The sequence below is a fragment of the Danio rerio genome, chromosome 11 (genome assembly GCF_052040795.2).
Source record: "Danio rerio strain M-AB ecotype USA chromosome 11, GRCz13ab, whole genome shotgun sequence".
Classification (NCBI taxonomy): Eukaryota; Metazoa; Chordata; class Actinopteri; order Cypriniformes; family Danionidae; genus Danio; species Danio rerio.
The window spans coordinates 20711771-20724417 of NC_141031.1; the positions used below are offsets into that span (position 1 = coordinate 20711771).

Consider the following 12647-nt stretch of genomic DNA (forward strand, 5'->3'; position numbering starts at 1 on the left):
ATGACAGCACATGGCGCTTTTTCACAACAGACAACGGGTCAGACTGTTGATGAGAGACGCGTTCATGGGCCGCAGGTGTGTGTATCCCTGGTGTAAAGACTCTGGCATATTTCATAGCTTCCCCCGCGATGCTGATAGAGCTAAACTCTGGCTGCAGGCAATCGGTTGGCCATCAAACACAGACTCGTCTAAAATGTATTTGTGCAGCAAGCACTTCTCTCCGCAGAGCTACGAGAACTGGAAAATGGTGGAGTTCGGCATAGCCCAAGCAAGCAGTTTGCGTCTAAGCAAGGATGCTGTGCCGATTCGCGAAGACTTTCACATCACTTCAAAAAAAGTACGTGTCTAATTTCTAACCACACCAGTTTTGCTTGCGGTTGTCACAGTTATACACGCGTTATATTGATTTTTAGTTCCTCGGATGATAGCCGAGTTGCACGTTTGTTTATTTCGTGTACACCGTTAAGATTTGCATCGATCACACTATTAGCTTGAGGCGCCACCTGTTGGACGGGGTGTTACGTAATTAGTGAGCTTTTGTTGTTTAAGTCGTTTATTCATCTAGAACAGGGGTCCGTTCTTCGTACGTGGATTACTCAATTAGCTGGATTTGGATATTGACGATTTGACACGATCCAGGATCGTTTCGTTCTTCAAAGCTGAACCGAGAGTTGTTGTCATAGCAACAGTTCTGCTAGGTCAAACCTGATCGGGAGCAGGTTCATTTCATATAAACAGGATTAGATCGGCTCAGTTCAAGCAAAGATAATACAGAAAGTATGTTCCGAATTCTGATGTTTTTTTTACAGTAGTAGTTATATACACTTGTGAAAATATTACATATTTTTTAACTATATATATGAAGTTTTAGTCATTAATAAAATTAATTAAGTTATACATATTAATAAAACTTATGCAATCTGCACCCTCGAAATGAAAGTACAAAGACTGCCACCTGGTGGTGCAAAGAGAAAACTTATTGATATGAACTTTTTAGATTGCTTTAGTACAAATTGTGTATAATAGAAATGCACAATATGTGACTTTTTTTAAAGCAATAATACATTTATGCAGTCATAAACATGTTTTGATAGTTAATATGCCGGTGATTTGATGCTTCACAAAAGTTGCAGACGCCTTTACCAATATTAAAATGCTTTTGTAAACAACCAGTTATTCTTTACACCGATTAAAAAAACGGCTACGATAATAAAGAAAATCTTTTCTAAATGTAGAACTAAATACATTGATATGCATTGAAATACATGATGAATACGCTTGACACATGAAAGTGTAAAGCCTGCAGCTCACAACAAATGTGGAAGATTATTGCGTGTCATATTTAATAAGCCGTTTACTGCTAATTTGATGTAATTTTGCTCACGTGGATAATTGAATATTAATCAGATGATGTCATTACGCTGCTGTGCCGTCAGCCAATCGCTGCATTGCTGATCATGATTTCGAGGATCGATAGATCTGTCCTTCACAACACACGCAGCGATCTCAGATCAGTTTATCCAGACATTCTAATCTGATTCGCGAACTTGTTTGAAGAACCAAATTAGCGAGAGATCAGTTATCAAGATTAAAAGATCCAGGATCTGCCAAATCATCTTAGATCATTTAAGCGAGGTACGAAGAACGGACCCCAGGGGTGCCCAAAGCCTTTCTTATGAAGGGCCAACAAGCAAACATAACTGAGGGCTGTTGGTGTAAGGTAAATATAGCAAACTGTATTACAAAGTTGTCATGTATAATTTCCAATTTTTTTTTCACTTTAACTGCCTGCTCTACCAAATAGTTGACTATATTTTGACTATTTTAAATAATGACTATTGAAGTCATTTAAAGAGACTGTTTGAAATAATGGTTTACACGCATCAAAAATAAGATGATTTAGTGTTTAAAATCTTTTTTTATATTATGTTTTAAATAAATTAGTCTTACACCTCGTATTTTCAGATTTTTCATAGTATATGTATGAATTCTGGTACTTTTACCATAAACCGACTAATCAACCATTTGGTGGAGGATGATATTTTAGAAATTATGAGATGTGAAGAGTGTTAACTAGCGACATTGGGAGTTAAGAAAATAAATTCCCAAAAACATTTCTTGGTGGGGCAGTTAAAGAGCTAAAAAAATATTTAAAAGTATACAGAAAGCATGACTTTAATCATGTTAGGTTAACTATTGCGTTATAATTTTGTAAACTTTATCATTAACTTGTTACAATGGAAACAAACCATTCCATTTATAATACAATGAGATTCAATGCACTTAAGTTAATCTGATCCATTCCCAACATTTAATTGAAATATTTAATTCAACCTTGATTTTTTTGTAGCTCAACAATTAAACAAACAAGCAAAAGATTGCTTTAAATTTGAAAAGACTATCTCTATTAAAGGCAACCTTCCTCCTGACCCTCCCCTTCATTTTTATTGCAGATGGCGGGCCAAATCAAAGGTAATCATGCCCTTTGGCCCGTGGGCCCTAGTTTGGGCATCTTTGGTCTAGAAAAACTGGATTTAGATATTTCCCGTACAATGTTGTGGTTTAAATCTTAATTAAAGGTGCAGTAGGTGATTGTCTTCAGAAACGTTTTTGTTGTGCTAGTTGAAAATCTCTTCACATTTCAATAGTAATGATTACAGTAAATGATCTAAATATAGTAGCCCAAACTGTCTGTCAACAAATGTAGATTTGCACAACTGCAGCCGTTCACGCAGATCCGTTGTTTGCGCGTACACGTACATTCACTTGCACACAAGAGAGAGACAACAGTAAAAACACACACACACAAAAAAAAACTACTGAATCAAAACTTTTAAACTGCCTGAATCAATATTGGAGTTAGTTTTGCAGACTAGAGGAAGAATGACACCATGGCTGAAGTATTTCTTTTAGACAGGTAGTTTTATGTTTTAAAAATATTTTAGTCACGCAAAGCTGATGTAGATTATTGTGTTACGAATGGGTTATATGCACACAAGTGTTGTTCAGCCACGGAAATCTCCCGGTGTAAGCTTGATGTGACTATTTTCAGTTTTATAAGGTCCTTTTACAGCATCAGTAATGTAGATTTTTATTCAGTTTAACAACAAAACATAAACAAATAGCGCTATTCCATCTAGCCTGCTTTACTGAGGTTTAGTTGGTTTTATATTCACATCACATTGGTTCATTTATGAACAATGACAAGCTGTGATGCTCAAGTGACAAGCTCCCTATATTGTTTACTATGCTACTCTGAATATTCACTCTGAAATAGCTTGCAAGTATGACTTAGTAATAAGTGTAATCCGCCGGCCAACCACTAATCATACAGTAGTTGCCTTAAGACAAAGTGATTGAGAGAGTGAGACCAGCGACCCTTGCATGCATGAAATATTGCACATTATGACAAGTTTTGCTTGTTACACAACTGAAATGTGCTAGATATAAAACAGTTTTTTATTTGGAATTGAAGTATTATAAAGAACTAAAGTTTTCTAAATGGTAAATGACATGATCTAGTAGTGGGTTGTCTGCTGTCTTTACAGTGCACATCTATGATTTTAGAAGGCGTGGCTTTGGATGGCGGGCGAGCGACTGTGTTTTCAAAGCTTTGCTTTGCTTTCAAAGCTATTATGCTAACAGATAGTATTTTGGTAGATCACCTTTATCTTTGAACCATATCTTTCTATTTTGTTTGATCAATGGACAGTTTCTTTTTAAACAGTATAAGACTATACTTTTAGGGATCATTTCTATAGTTTCTCACTAAGAAATGTGTTTTAAAAAGTGTTGTGTCTCCCAAAAGCAGTTCTGCAGAACGTGCCAGAAATCATTCAATCCGTACCGGGTTGAAGACATCGCATGTCAGACTTGTATGAAAGCTCGCTGCACGTGTTCTGTCAAGTTGTGTTGTAATGTTTTGTGATTACTGGATGTAGTATCTTATTTTTAAACCTTATAGTTAAGCGCGAAAAACCAATATTATTTATTTACACAGGTTACACTCTGTTGGTCCTGTAAAATCATAGGTAATGTTGATTTACATGTTTATTTATTTACTCTTTTGTTCTCTAAAGATCTTTTGTCACATCAGCAGCTGACAGTAATATAATATTGGTAATTAACACACAATATGAAATGTCACCCTGAGTAGCCTCTCAAGTCTCTCTCAGATTAGAATTTATAATTGTCTCTTGCATGCTGATCAGCTGTCTATATATAAAGAAGAACATTAAAATGTTCATTCACTCAAAGGCGAGACACCACAGGAAAAGACAGTTTTATTATTATTTGTTTGTATTGTATCAGTCAATTCTGACTTTCATGCATTCATTTTCCTGCAGCTTAGTCTCTGATTTATCAGAGGTCGCAACAGTGGAATGAACTGCCCTATTATGAGATTTCAACTAAATTTTGACCTCTGTTATTTTTAATCTAATGGAAGAACAACAGCAGGGTTTCTTGCTGTATTTCATATGTTGGTATTTGCAGATTTAATTACAATATTCAGTGATATGTTTCAACATGATTTGTTTTATTATATACAACACTTTATTCTACAAACATTTTGTGAATTTTTTTTAGTTGTGGACTGATAAAAAGAGATTAAAAAATCCCGTCAGTAAAAGCATTTGTCTAGACTAAACTGTAAAAAAAAAAATAAAATAAAACATTTTTCATCCAATGTTTAGATTTTAATGCTCGAAATGTATGCAAATGAGTTTTAATCCTCATTTGCATATTTTAGAAAATGTGTTATACAAAAATGTTTGGAGATGTTATTGCAACCAAGAAACTAACTAATTAGCCAAGACAGACACACGGAGCTTTTGATTTATTAAACATTAATTTTATTTGTGCAGCAACTTCAGCTTTTCTCAAATTTGCTCAAACAGCAATTTGTCACCGTCATCATCATCATCTGATATAATATTTGATTGCATGATTTGGAATAACAGACTTGTTTTTCCATATCAAAATGAACTATTGGTGTATTGTGTGTGTATATAGTAAATTGTAGTAATAACTGCAATTATTGTATAACCGTTATCGCAGTTTTACACTATTGTTAGTCTATCAAAAATCATAGTGAGCTTGTGGTAACTTCAATAGTCATGTTGTGTATTTGCAGTAAAAGCATGGTTATTTTTAGTAAGGTTGTATACGGAAGGGAAAGTAAATCACACTTGGTGATTTCCTCAGGATTTCTTTTATATAGAAAGCGTGACACTATAGAAATTGGCACATATTTTTAGCAATGACATGATAAATACAGCAACAACACACAGTATAAAAACCTAAACTAATGCTTCCAGATATGCAACATAAATGTCCACATTCCCTCTGATTAATATTCATGATGTGGATGCAAAAGAACTAAAGTTATTCTATATGCTCGTATGACGTACATATCAAATCCAGACAGGAAAAGTGTCCATTAATCCATTGATCCTTTCCCAAACACACTTCCAGATGGAGGTTTGGGTTTCTCAATCACTGTCTCATTTCCAGAACGCACTCCGCTGAAAACAGATGGTGCCACCTTCCCCATTCGCTCTACACAACAGACAAAAGCAGAACACTTTGCTAAACATGTTATGAGGTTGTGCATATAATACTGTTTTATGACATTCACTAAAATTCTTTTGTTACAATAGTTTATATAAAGTTTTTATTGTTTTTTTTATTTTTAGATGAAACATTTTTGAAGACTGTTGTTTTTTTTCACCATTTACTCCCACTGAAATGGTTCTGAACTTTATGAATACTCTTCCTCTATTGAACACAAAACAAGACATTGCGAAGAAGTTTGGGGAGGGGGAGGGGGGGTGAACAAAAGACTATAATAAGTTTTTCCCAACATTCTTCAGTATCTTCCTTTGTATGGAACAGATGAAAAAAAAAATGGGTTTGGATCAGGTACGCGAGCTGTCACTGGGGAGGTATCTTTTCAAAAGGTATACATTTGTACCTAAAAGGTCCATATTAATATCTCAAGGGTACATAGTAGTACCTTAAAAGTACAAAAGTGTTCCTCTTAATTTTCAGGTACTAATATATACTTTTGAGGTACCAATATGGACCCTTTAAGTACAAATGTGTACCTTTTGAAAAGGTACCACCCTAGTGACAGCTCTCATTCAATTATTTTCTTGTCAGCTTTGTCCCTTTATTAATCCGGGGTCGCCACGGAATGCACCGGCAACTTATCCAGCACGTTTTTATGCAGCGGATGCTCTTCCAGCCGCAACCCATGTACAGGAAACACGCACACACAACGGACAATTTTACAATACATGTCTTTGGACTGTGGGGGAAACCGGAGCACCTGGAGGAAACCCATGCGAACGCAGGGAGAACATGCAAACTCCACACAGAAATGTCAACTGAGCCGAGGTTCGAACCAGCAACTCAGCGACCTTCTTGCTGTGAGGTGACAGCACTACCTACTGCGCGACTGCGTCACCCAGTGACAGCTCTCGTACCTTTTATTTTTGAGAGTGGATGATTACCTTGGATAATAATATCACAGTTTCACAATATTGTGATTACTGCTTAAAATGTTTTATTTTAAATAACTTGGTAAAAACAAGAACTTTTTTTCTGCTTTGAATATAATGTCTGCCTCTGAAATCACATACTTCTATATTATATAGTACACTAAAAACAGTATTCGAGATGAGTAATATGTCCGAATTCATAGATTTTGAAAAACAGAACACGAGAAGTACCCGAAGTGTTTATCTGATGGATGCTATGCTGTACTGTTATGCACCATGAAAGAATTTATGAATGGGTGTGAAGCGGGTGTCACATGATCATGATAAAATGGCGAATGCAGTACGTCTGAGCATCAGTCATACTACTCGCATTTATACTGTATAGAACAGACTTTTCTATTGGTCGAGTAGTAAATTGAAATGCAGTACCTACTGAGTAATAGGTGATTTTGAACACAGCTAATATATTTTATTTTGAGAAACTTTTTAAATATTTTGGAACAGTAAACATGTCAGGCTAAATAATCAATCAGTCATTGACTTCTGCTTTCTTCATTTGTTTCAAAAACACATTTTTTTTTTACAATTTAAAACTGCATCTTTGGAAATCTGTTTTGCTGGAGATACTGTTGTACTAAAAAACAACAACAACAAAAATTTTTTTTTCATTAATCATAGGAATGATATAACTGAAAATTTTGCCAGTTTTAAAACCATGACACGGTTATCATCCCATGCTTATTAGACCCATTTTGAAAATGAGTTTTTTTTTCCCATTTCTTCATTTTCCATTTCTTTTCATATAGCTCATATAATTTGGTGCATTTTAACAAAACAGATTTATTAAACAGATATTTATTTTATCTACTAATCATCTTTAAAAACAGAAAAATATTGTATTTAAATTCAAGCAAAATATTGCAATTGTGACTGTATGTATTCTTTTTTGTTTATCATTTTACCCTCTTTTTATTCAATATTTCCCACCAACATATATATTTTATACAAAAATGCTATTATTACTTACTATTATCATAAGTTATTTTGTTAGATTAGTTCCAGATTTAGCTTCAGCACTGACTAAACTATTGTATATGCACAAATATAATATTGTATAGCATCTTATAGAAAATATTCATTTAAAAGAGGTATTTTTGGGGTGTACTCGTACATGCTGAGCACTGTTTAGGTTTAAGCCCTTTATTTTATTATCAGGTCAGAATAAGTGTTTGATTTTTTTTACATGAATATATCTGTCAGACTGAATTGCAATGCAACATTATTTCAACATTTTCAAATCTTAAATTCTACACTTTCATTTAATAAATTATGTGTACAGCAAAATGAGATGCCTCAACTTTGACCATTACTATTATTACATGAATGAAGACCAACTCACCACACTCTGCCATCACTTCATATGTTTTGCTCTTGACCTCTCCCTTTAGCCCCAATTTACTGCGGGCTCCTTTCAGGTCCTCCTCTTTTACAACCGGCCGCTTCTTTTTCTTAACCTCCGGCTGTTGAAAATACCATTTCAGAAAATAAAACACATAATTTCATCTCTTATCTATCACACCGCATATAACCACATCTTCATACCTGTGACATTTTGGCTGAGTTGACTCCTTGCGTACTTTACTTTTGGACTTGGCTCTTTTATAGGCTACCCTTGTTACCGGTTCAGGCCGTCCCCCTTCTCCCTTATCATTATATATTATTAGCTCTGCTGTCAGGGTCAGAAAGCCTCTTTCTCGGCATGACCACTATGAACAGCTGAACACATTACAGACAAAACATCCTACTCCTGATTCACCCATGCATCATATGCTTAAATATATTGTGTTGCTATAAGGGTGTTTTTGTGTAGATTATGCTGATATCGTATGCGTTAATCTAAACCAGGGTTTATTCTTCTAACAATAATAAATAATTCCACCAATAATAATGCATAACAATAATTCATTGTAACGGAGACCAATAGATAGGATAAAAACTAAGTTGTTTGTGACTAATGTGCATAATGACGGGGATGTTAACATGCCACACAGATTATATAACTAAATCACTTTGACTTTTCTGGGGCGGTGAGTCAGGCTTTGTGAATGAGTCGACATGTGTGCACTAATAAAAATAGACACAGAGAAACGGTTTTGACTTCAGCCGGTGTGATTGTCCACCACTTTTGTTTTTCTGATACTCGTTATTTGATCCTTATACAGAACAAAAACTAAATTATATTATTGCAATTAAAATTTTATTTGACTATTTTATAATGTCATTTATTTCTGGAATTCAAAACTGAATTATCAGCATCTGTTTCTCTGGTCTGCACGCAATCTTTTAGAAATCATTGGAAAACATTCAAGATTATTATTATTATTATTATTATTATTATTATTATTATTATTATTATTAATAATAATATTTTTATTTTTTCATTTTATGTATATGGAACATTCTACCATGTAAATTATCTGTACCTGCAATAAATACAGTGGAAAAAAGTTTTGCATCCCAAAAATGTCTAAAATGGACTGATGGTTGATTTTCTGTGAGTTGTTCTGTTTAGAAATGGGTCATGCATTTGGTTCTCAGAGTGTTTTCTTTATTAAAACTGTACAAATATACAAACCCTGTCATTGTTCTTGTCCTCAGCCCAATTGAACCTACAGCTTTAATATTTTTGTTAAGCTGAAAACTGTTATTTAGTAAAAATAAACTTCAGATCAATTTATTAAAAACATGAAATCATAAATAAATTCTACAAATAAATGTTACAAATACGTAATACAAAAAAAATTACAACTGTCCCTATGTTTCTGTCAGTCCTGTCACATTTGGATTAAATTTAACACAAAAATGTGTGCAATACACCTTTAAGGCTGTCTCCCAAAGTGATATCAATTGATGGAGAAGCTGACAGTGATCAAGCATGCGTTCTATCATTTGATTGTATGATTTTATGCTTGGTTTTGTATGATTTTTTTGAGGAAGACGAGCTTAAAGATTTGATGTTACTTACTGCTAGTGTGATGCTACACTGCTTTTTATAGAAAATACCTATGAGCCAGCACAAGATGTCAGCACATGTTATGATTGGTAATATCAGCTGTTAGTATCTGTATAATGCTGATAAATAAATGAAATGTATATTTTTATGTGCTTTTGCTGTGATAAAATGCCCAAGTTGAGTGAATGTGATTTATCTTTGATTTATCTTGCCTTTTTCTAAAAAATATATTAATTAAATTGAAAAACAAAGTCTAAAAATTTTAGAAATATATTGTGGACAAATTACCTTGGATTAAATTAATACTAAATGAAATGTAAAACTTAATAGAAGGCATGGGACGATCACCGTTTTCAAGGTATACCGCGGTTGGACAAGGTCTAGCTTTAAAAAGGATATTCTGCTACACCGTTATAAGGTATATGTAAGATTGTTTATTTATTTATGTATGTGTATATATATGTGTGTGTGTATATATATATATATATATATATATATATATATATATATATATATATATATATATATATATATATATATATATATATATTGTTTGTTTTTGTTTGCTTGTTTTTGTTTTAAAACAACAGTAACTCCAGCAGAAACAAATATGTAAAGATGCTGTTTTAAATTGTAAAGAAATCTGTGTTTTTGAAACTAATAAAGAGAGCAGATGTCAATAATTGATTTGCATTATTTAGCCTGACATGTTTACTGCTCCAAAATATTTTTAATGTTTCTCAAAATAAATTATATTTTGATCAAAGCAGAAAAAAGTTTTTTTTACCCAGACATTTAAAAAAGATATATATTTCAGAGAAGTACTCGCTGTAAAACCGTAATATTTTTATCCAAGATTATCATACCATCAGAATCTTGTCACAAATGGGCTTAAGATTTAACCTTAAGTTGCTAAAGGTTGCCAAAAAAAGCTACATTTGTTTATAGTTGTTTTTTATTTTAAAAAAGTAGCTTGAATAGTCTAAAAAGTTGCCAAATCTAGTGCTGATAAATATTAGGAGCCCTGATGGGGTCTTCAGGACTATTGTGTATCTTTCCCTGATGCTTCATGTAACACTGTTTTAACACTTTAATAATGCATGAGGTGCAAAGTAACCATCATATTGAATTGAACAAAAAATGCTTTGTCTGTCGATTGTTTACAAAAGCTTCAGAGAGACGCTTTCTGCTTCTGTGAAGTGACTGTTTACAAAACTCGACATGAAGTCAGAACAGCTCTTCTGTGCTTCCCCACGGAAGGACCGCTTTCTTAGTTCCTATAACTATTTGCGGAAGTAGCCGCTTTTTATGCCTTTGTACCGAAGAACAGCAGCTGGGAACGATTTTAGTTATAGGAACGCAGTTTAGGGGACTTCAAAGTAGATGCTCCAGGAACTACCAGTGACGTAAGTGTGCAGGGATTGGCCAAACTCGCGTTATACGAAACACCGGCACCCACCATTTTTAAAGAGCCGTGTAAAACACTTCAGCAGCTCCACGAATATGGAAAACAGTGATCGATGGACCGACGGAGAGGTCCAGGCGCTTCTCAACTTCTACGCCAGAGAGGAAACGCAGCGCGACTTTGAGGGGAATAAAAGAAACACCAAGATCTTTGCATGCATCTCTGCTCAGCTCGCGGCGCTGGGCATCAACCACACGGCGAAGCAGTGCCGAGAAAAAATTAAGAAACTCAAGCAGGACTACAAGCGAATTAAAGATTACAACAATCAGAGCGGATTGGAACCTAAAACTAGCAAATGGTACCAGCTACTTGATGCCATCCTTGGCCACAGACCGGCTTATGCGGGCACCAGAGACTCTGCTGTGGGGCTCTTGGACACCATGAGCCCGGAGAGCTTCAGTTTACCTGCCGAACTCAAAGCCGAAGGTTAGTGATAGCTGTGTACATAACGGTTTATAGTTAGGATTTTGACGTTCATTATGGCTCGATAGAAGAGCATTGTTTGTTTAACGTGTGGTTAGTGTAGCCCAAGCTAATCCTCAAGTGAAGAGGAATAAACATTACTGCTTAAAGCTAGAAATAAACTGTTATTTTGTTCTGAAAGTAACTGATGTGAGCACAAACTGAAATAAAAGTCAAATGGTAAATCTTTTTATATAGAAAGTAAATTTACTATATAGGGCCACTAAACATATACTTGAGCAGTGGTTTCTAAAAATGTCTTGTTTTATTTTGAAGACACTTCACCAGAGTGCTCTCTGATGGCTGAGGAACATTTGATCGCAGATGCCCATATGATCAGTACCACCACATACAGCACCCCCAGCTGCCCGAGCTCTCCTCCATCTGTCAGACCAGGTAACAGAAAATATTTTATGTTAACATTAAATTAATTTCATCTTTATTCCTATAGCACTTTTGCAATGTAGATTAAAAGTATGTAGACTTTTACAATGTAGATTCTACAATGTAGTGTCAAAGCAGCTTAATAAAGAAGTTCCAGTAAATTGAAACCATGTCAGTGCAGTTTTCAGAGTCCAGTTCTGTGTGGTTTATTTTTTTACATTTACATTATTTTTTTACATGCATAAATGTTTGTGTGGAAACGATCAAGACACCACCTAAAAATTCCCAGTTTTTCTGGATGTGTGTTTGAGTGAAATATTGATTATATGTCTTATTCTATAAAGTTCTGATAAAATTTCTTCTTATTTTGAAGTACACATCATTTATTTATAGTTTTGTTAGACAGAAAACGATAATTGGTCAAAATAACAAATGCTTTTGTTTTTGTCTGGGTTATTCCATCAAGTGAAGTTTATTTATAAACTAATTTCAAGAGGATCACATACCTATGATTGACCACAGCTGGTCCCGCATTAGCTATCATATGAATTACCAATCAGACGAATCCAAATGCACATAAATAACCAGTTTTTACATTGGTCATCTTCGCCCTGTAGAGTCCCCCCCCATCCATCTCTCCTTCTCCCCCTCTTTTTCTAGATTAATCCAGGAGAGGGTGGCACCGATTTGGCACCCTAGGCAATATTTCAGGTGGCGCCCTGTCACACTGCAGTAAACTGCTAGTGCATAGTCATAAATAGCTTTTTGATCAACTACTACAAGCTGGGAAAATGTCAGATAAATATACCAATGCAATTAA

The 12647-nt window shown here is 34.5% G+C and overlaps 2 protein-coding genes, 1 long non-coding RNA gene and 1 pseudogene across 6 annotated transcripts in view; 2 read left to right on the forward strand and 2 right to left on the reverse strand.

Moving 5' to 3' along the window:
* Window positions 1-12647, forward strand: part of LOC563780 (uncharacterized) — a 26674-nt gene continuing 14027 nt past the window's right edge. Inside the window, exons 1-2 of one of the 3 annotated variants that reach the window (XM_087273666.1) lie at window positions 10959-11407; window positions 11720-11839. In XM_087273666.1, coding sequence (XP_087129792.1) covers window positions 11020-11407; window positions 11720-11839 — 508 coding nt within the window. In that variant the 5' untranslated portion in view covers window positions 10959-11019. Of the gene's footprint in view, window positions 338-10958; window positions 11408-11719; window positions 11840-12647 lie in introns of those variants that run through there. The other 2 variants (XM_087273669.1, XM_087273672.1) reach the window with 2 other exon arrangements.
* LOC141376708 (small nucleolar RNA U3) lies at window positions 3731-3817 on the forward strand (annotated as a pseudogene).
* Window positions 4831-8138, reverse strand: mustn1b (musculoskeletal, embryonic nuclear protein 1b). Of its 2 annotated transcripts, none has more exons than XM_087272621.1 (3): window positions 8106-8138; window positions 7903-8023; window positions 4831-5559 (listed from the first exon to the last, which is right to left on the reverse strand). In XM_087272621.1, the coding sequence occupies exons 1-3, from the start codon at window positions 8112-8114 to the stop codon at window positions 5441-5443; spliced, it is 249 nt and encodes an 82-aa protein (XP_087128747.1). In that variant the 5' UTR covers window positions 8115-8138; the 3' UTR covers window positions 4831-5440.
* The window catches only part of LOC147834795 (uncharacterized), a 7941-nt gene continuing 5553 nt past the window's right edge, over window positions 10260-12647 (reverse strand). The window contains exon 3 of the long non-coding RNA XR_015502594.1: window positions 10260-12554. This is a non-coding gene — a long non-coding RNA (uncharacterized LOC147834795). The remainder of the gene's footprint in view (window positions 12555-12647) is intronic.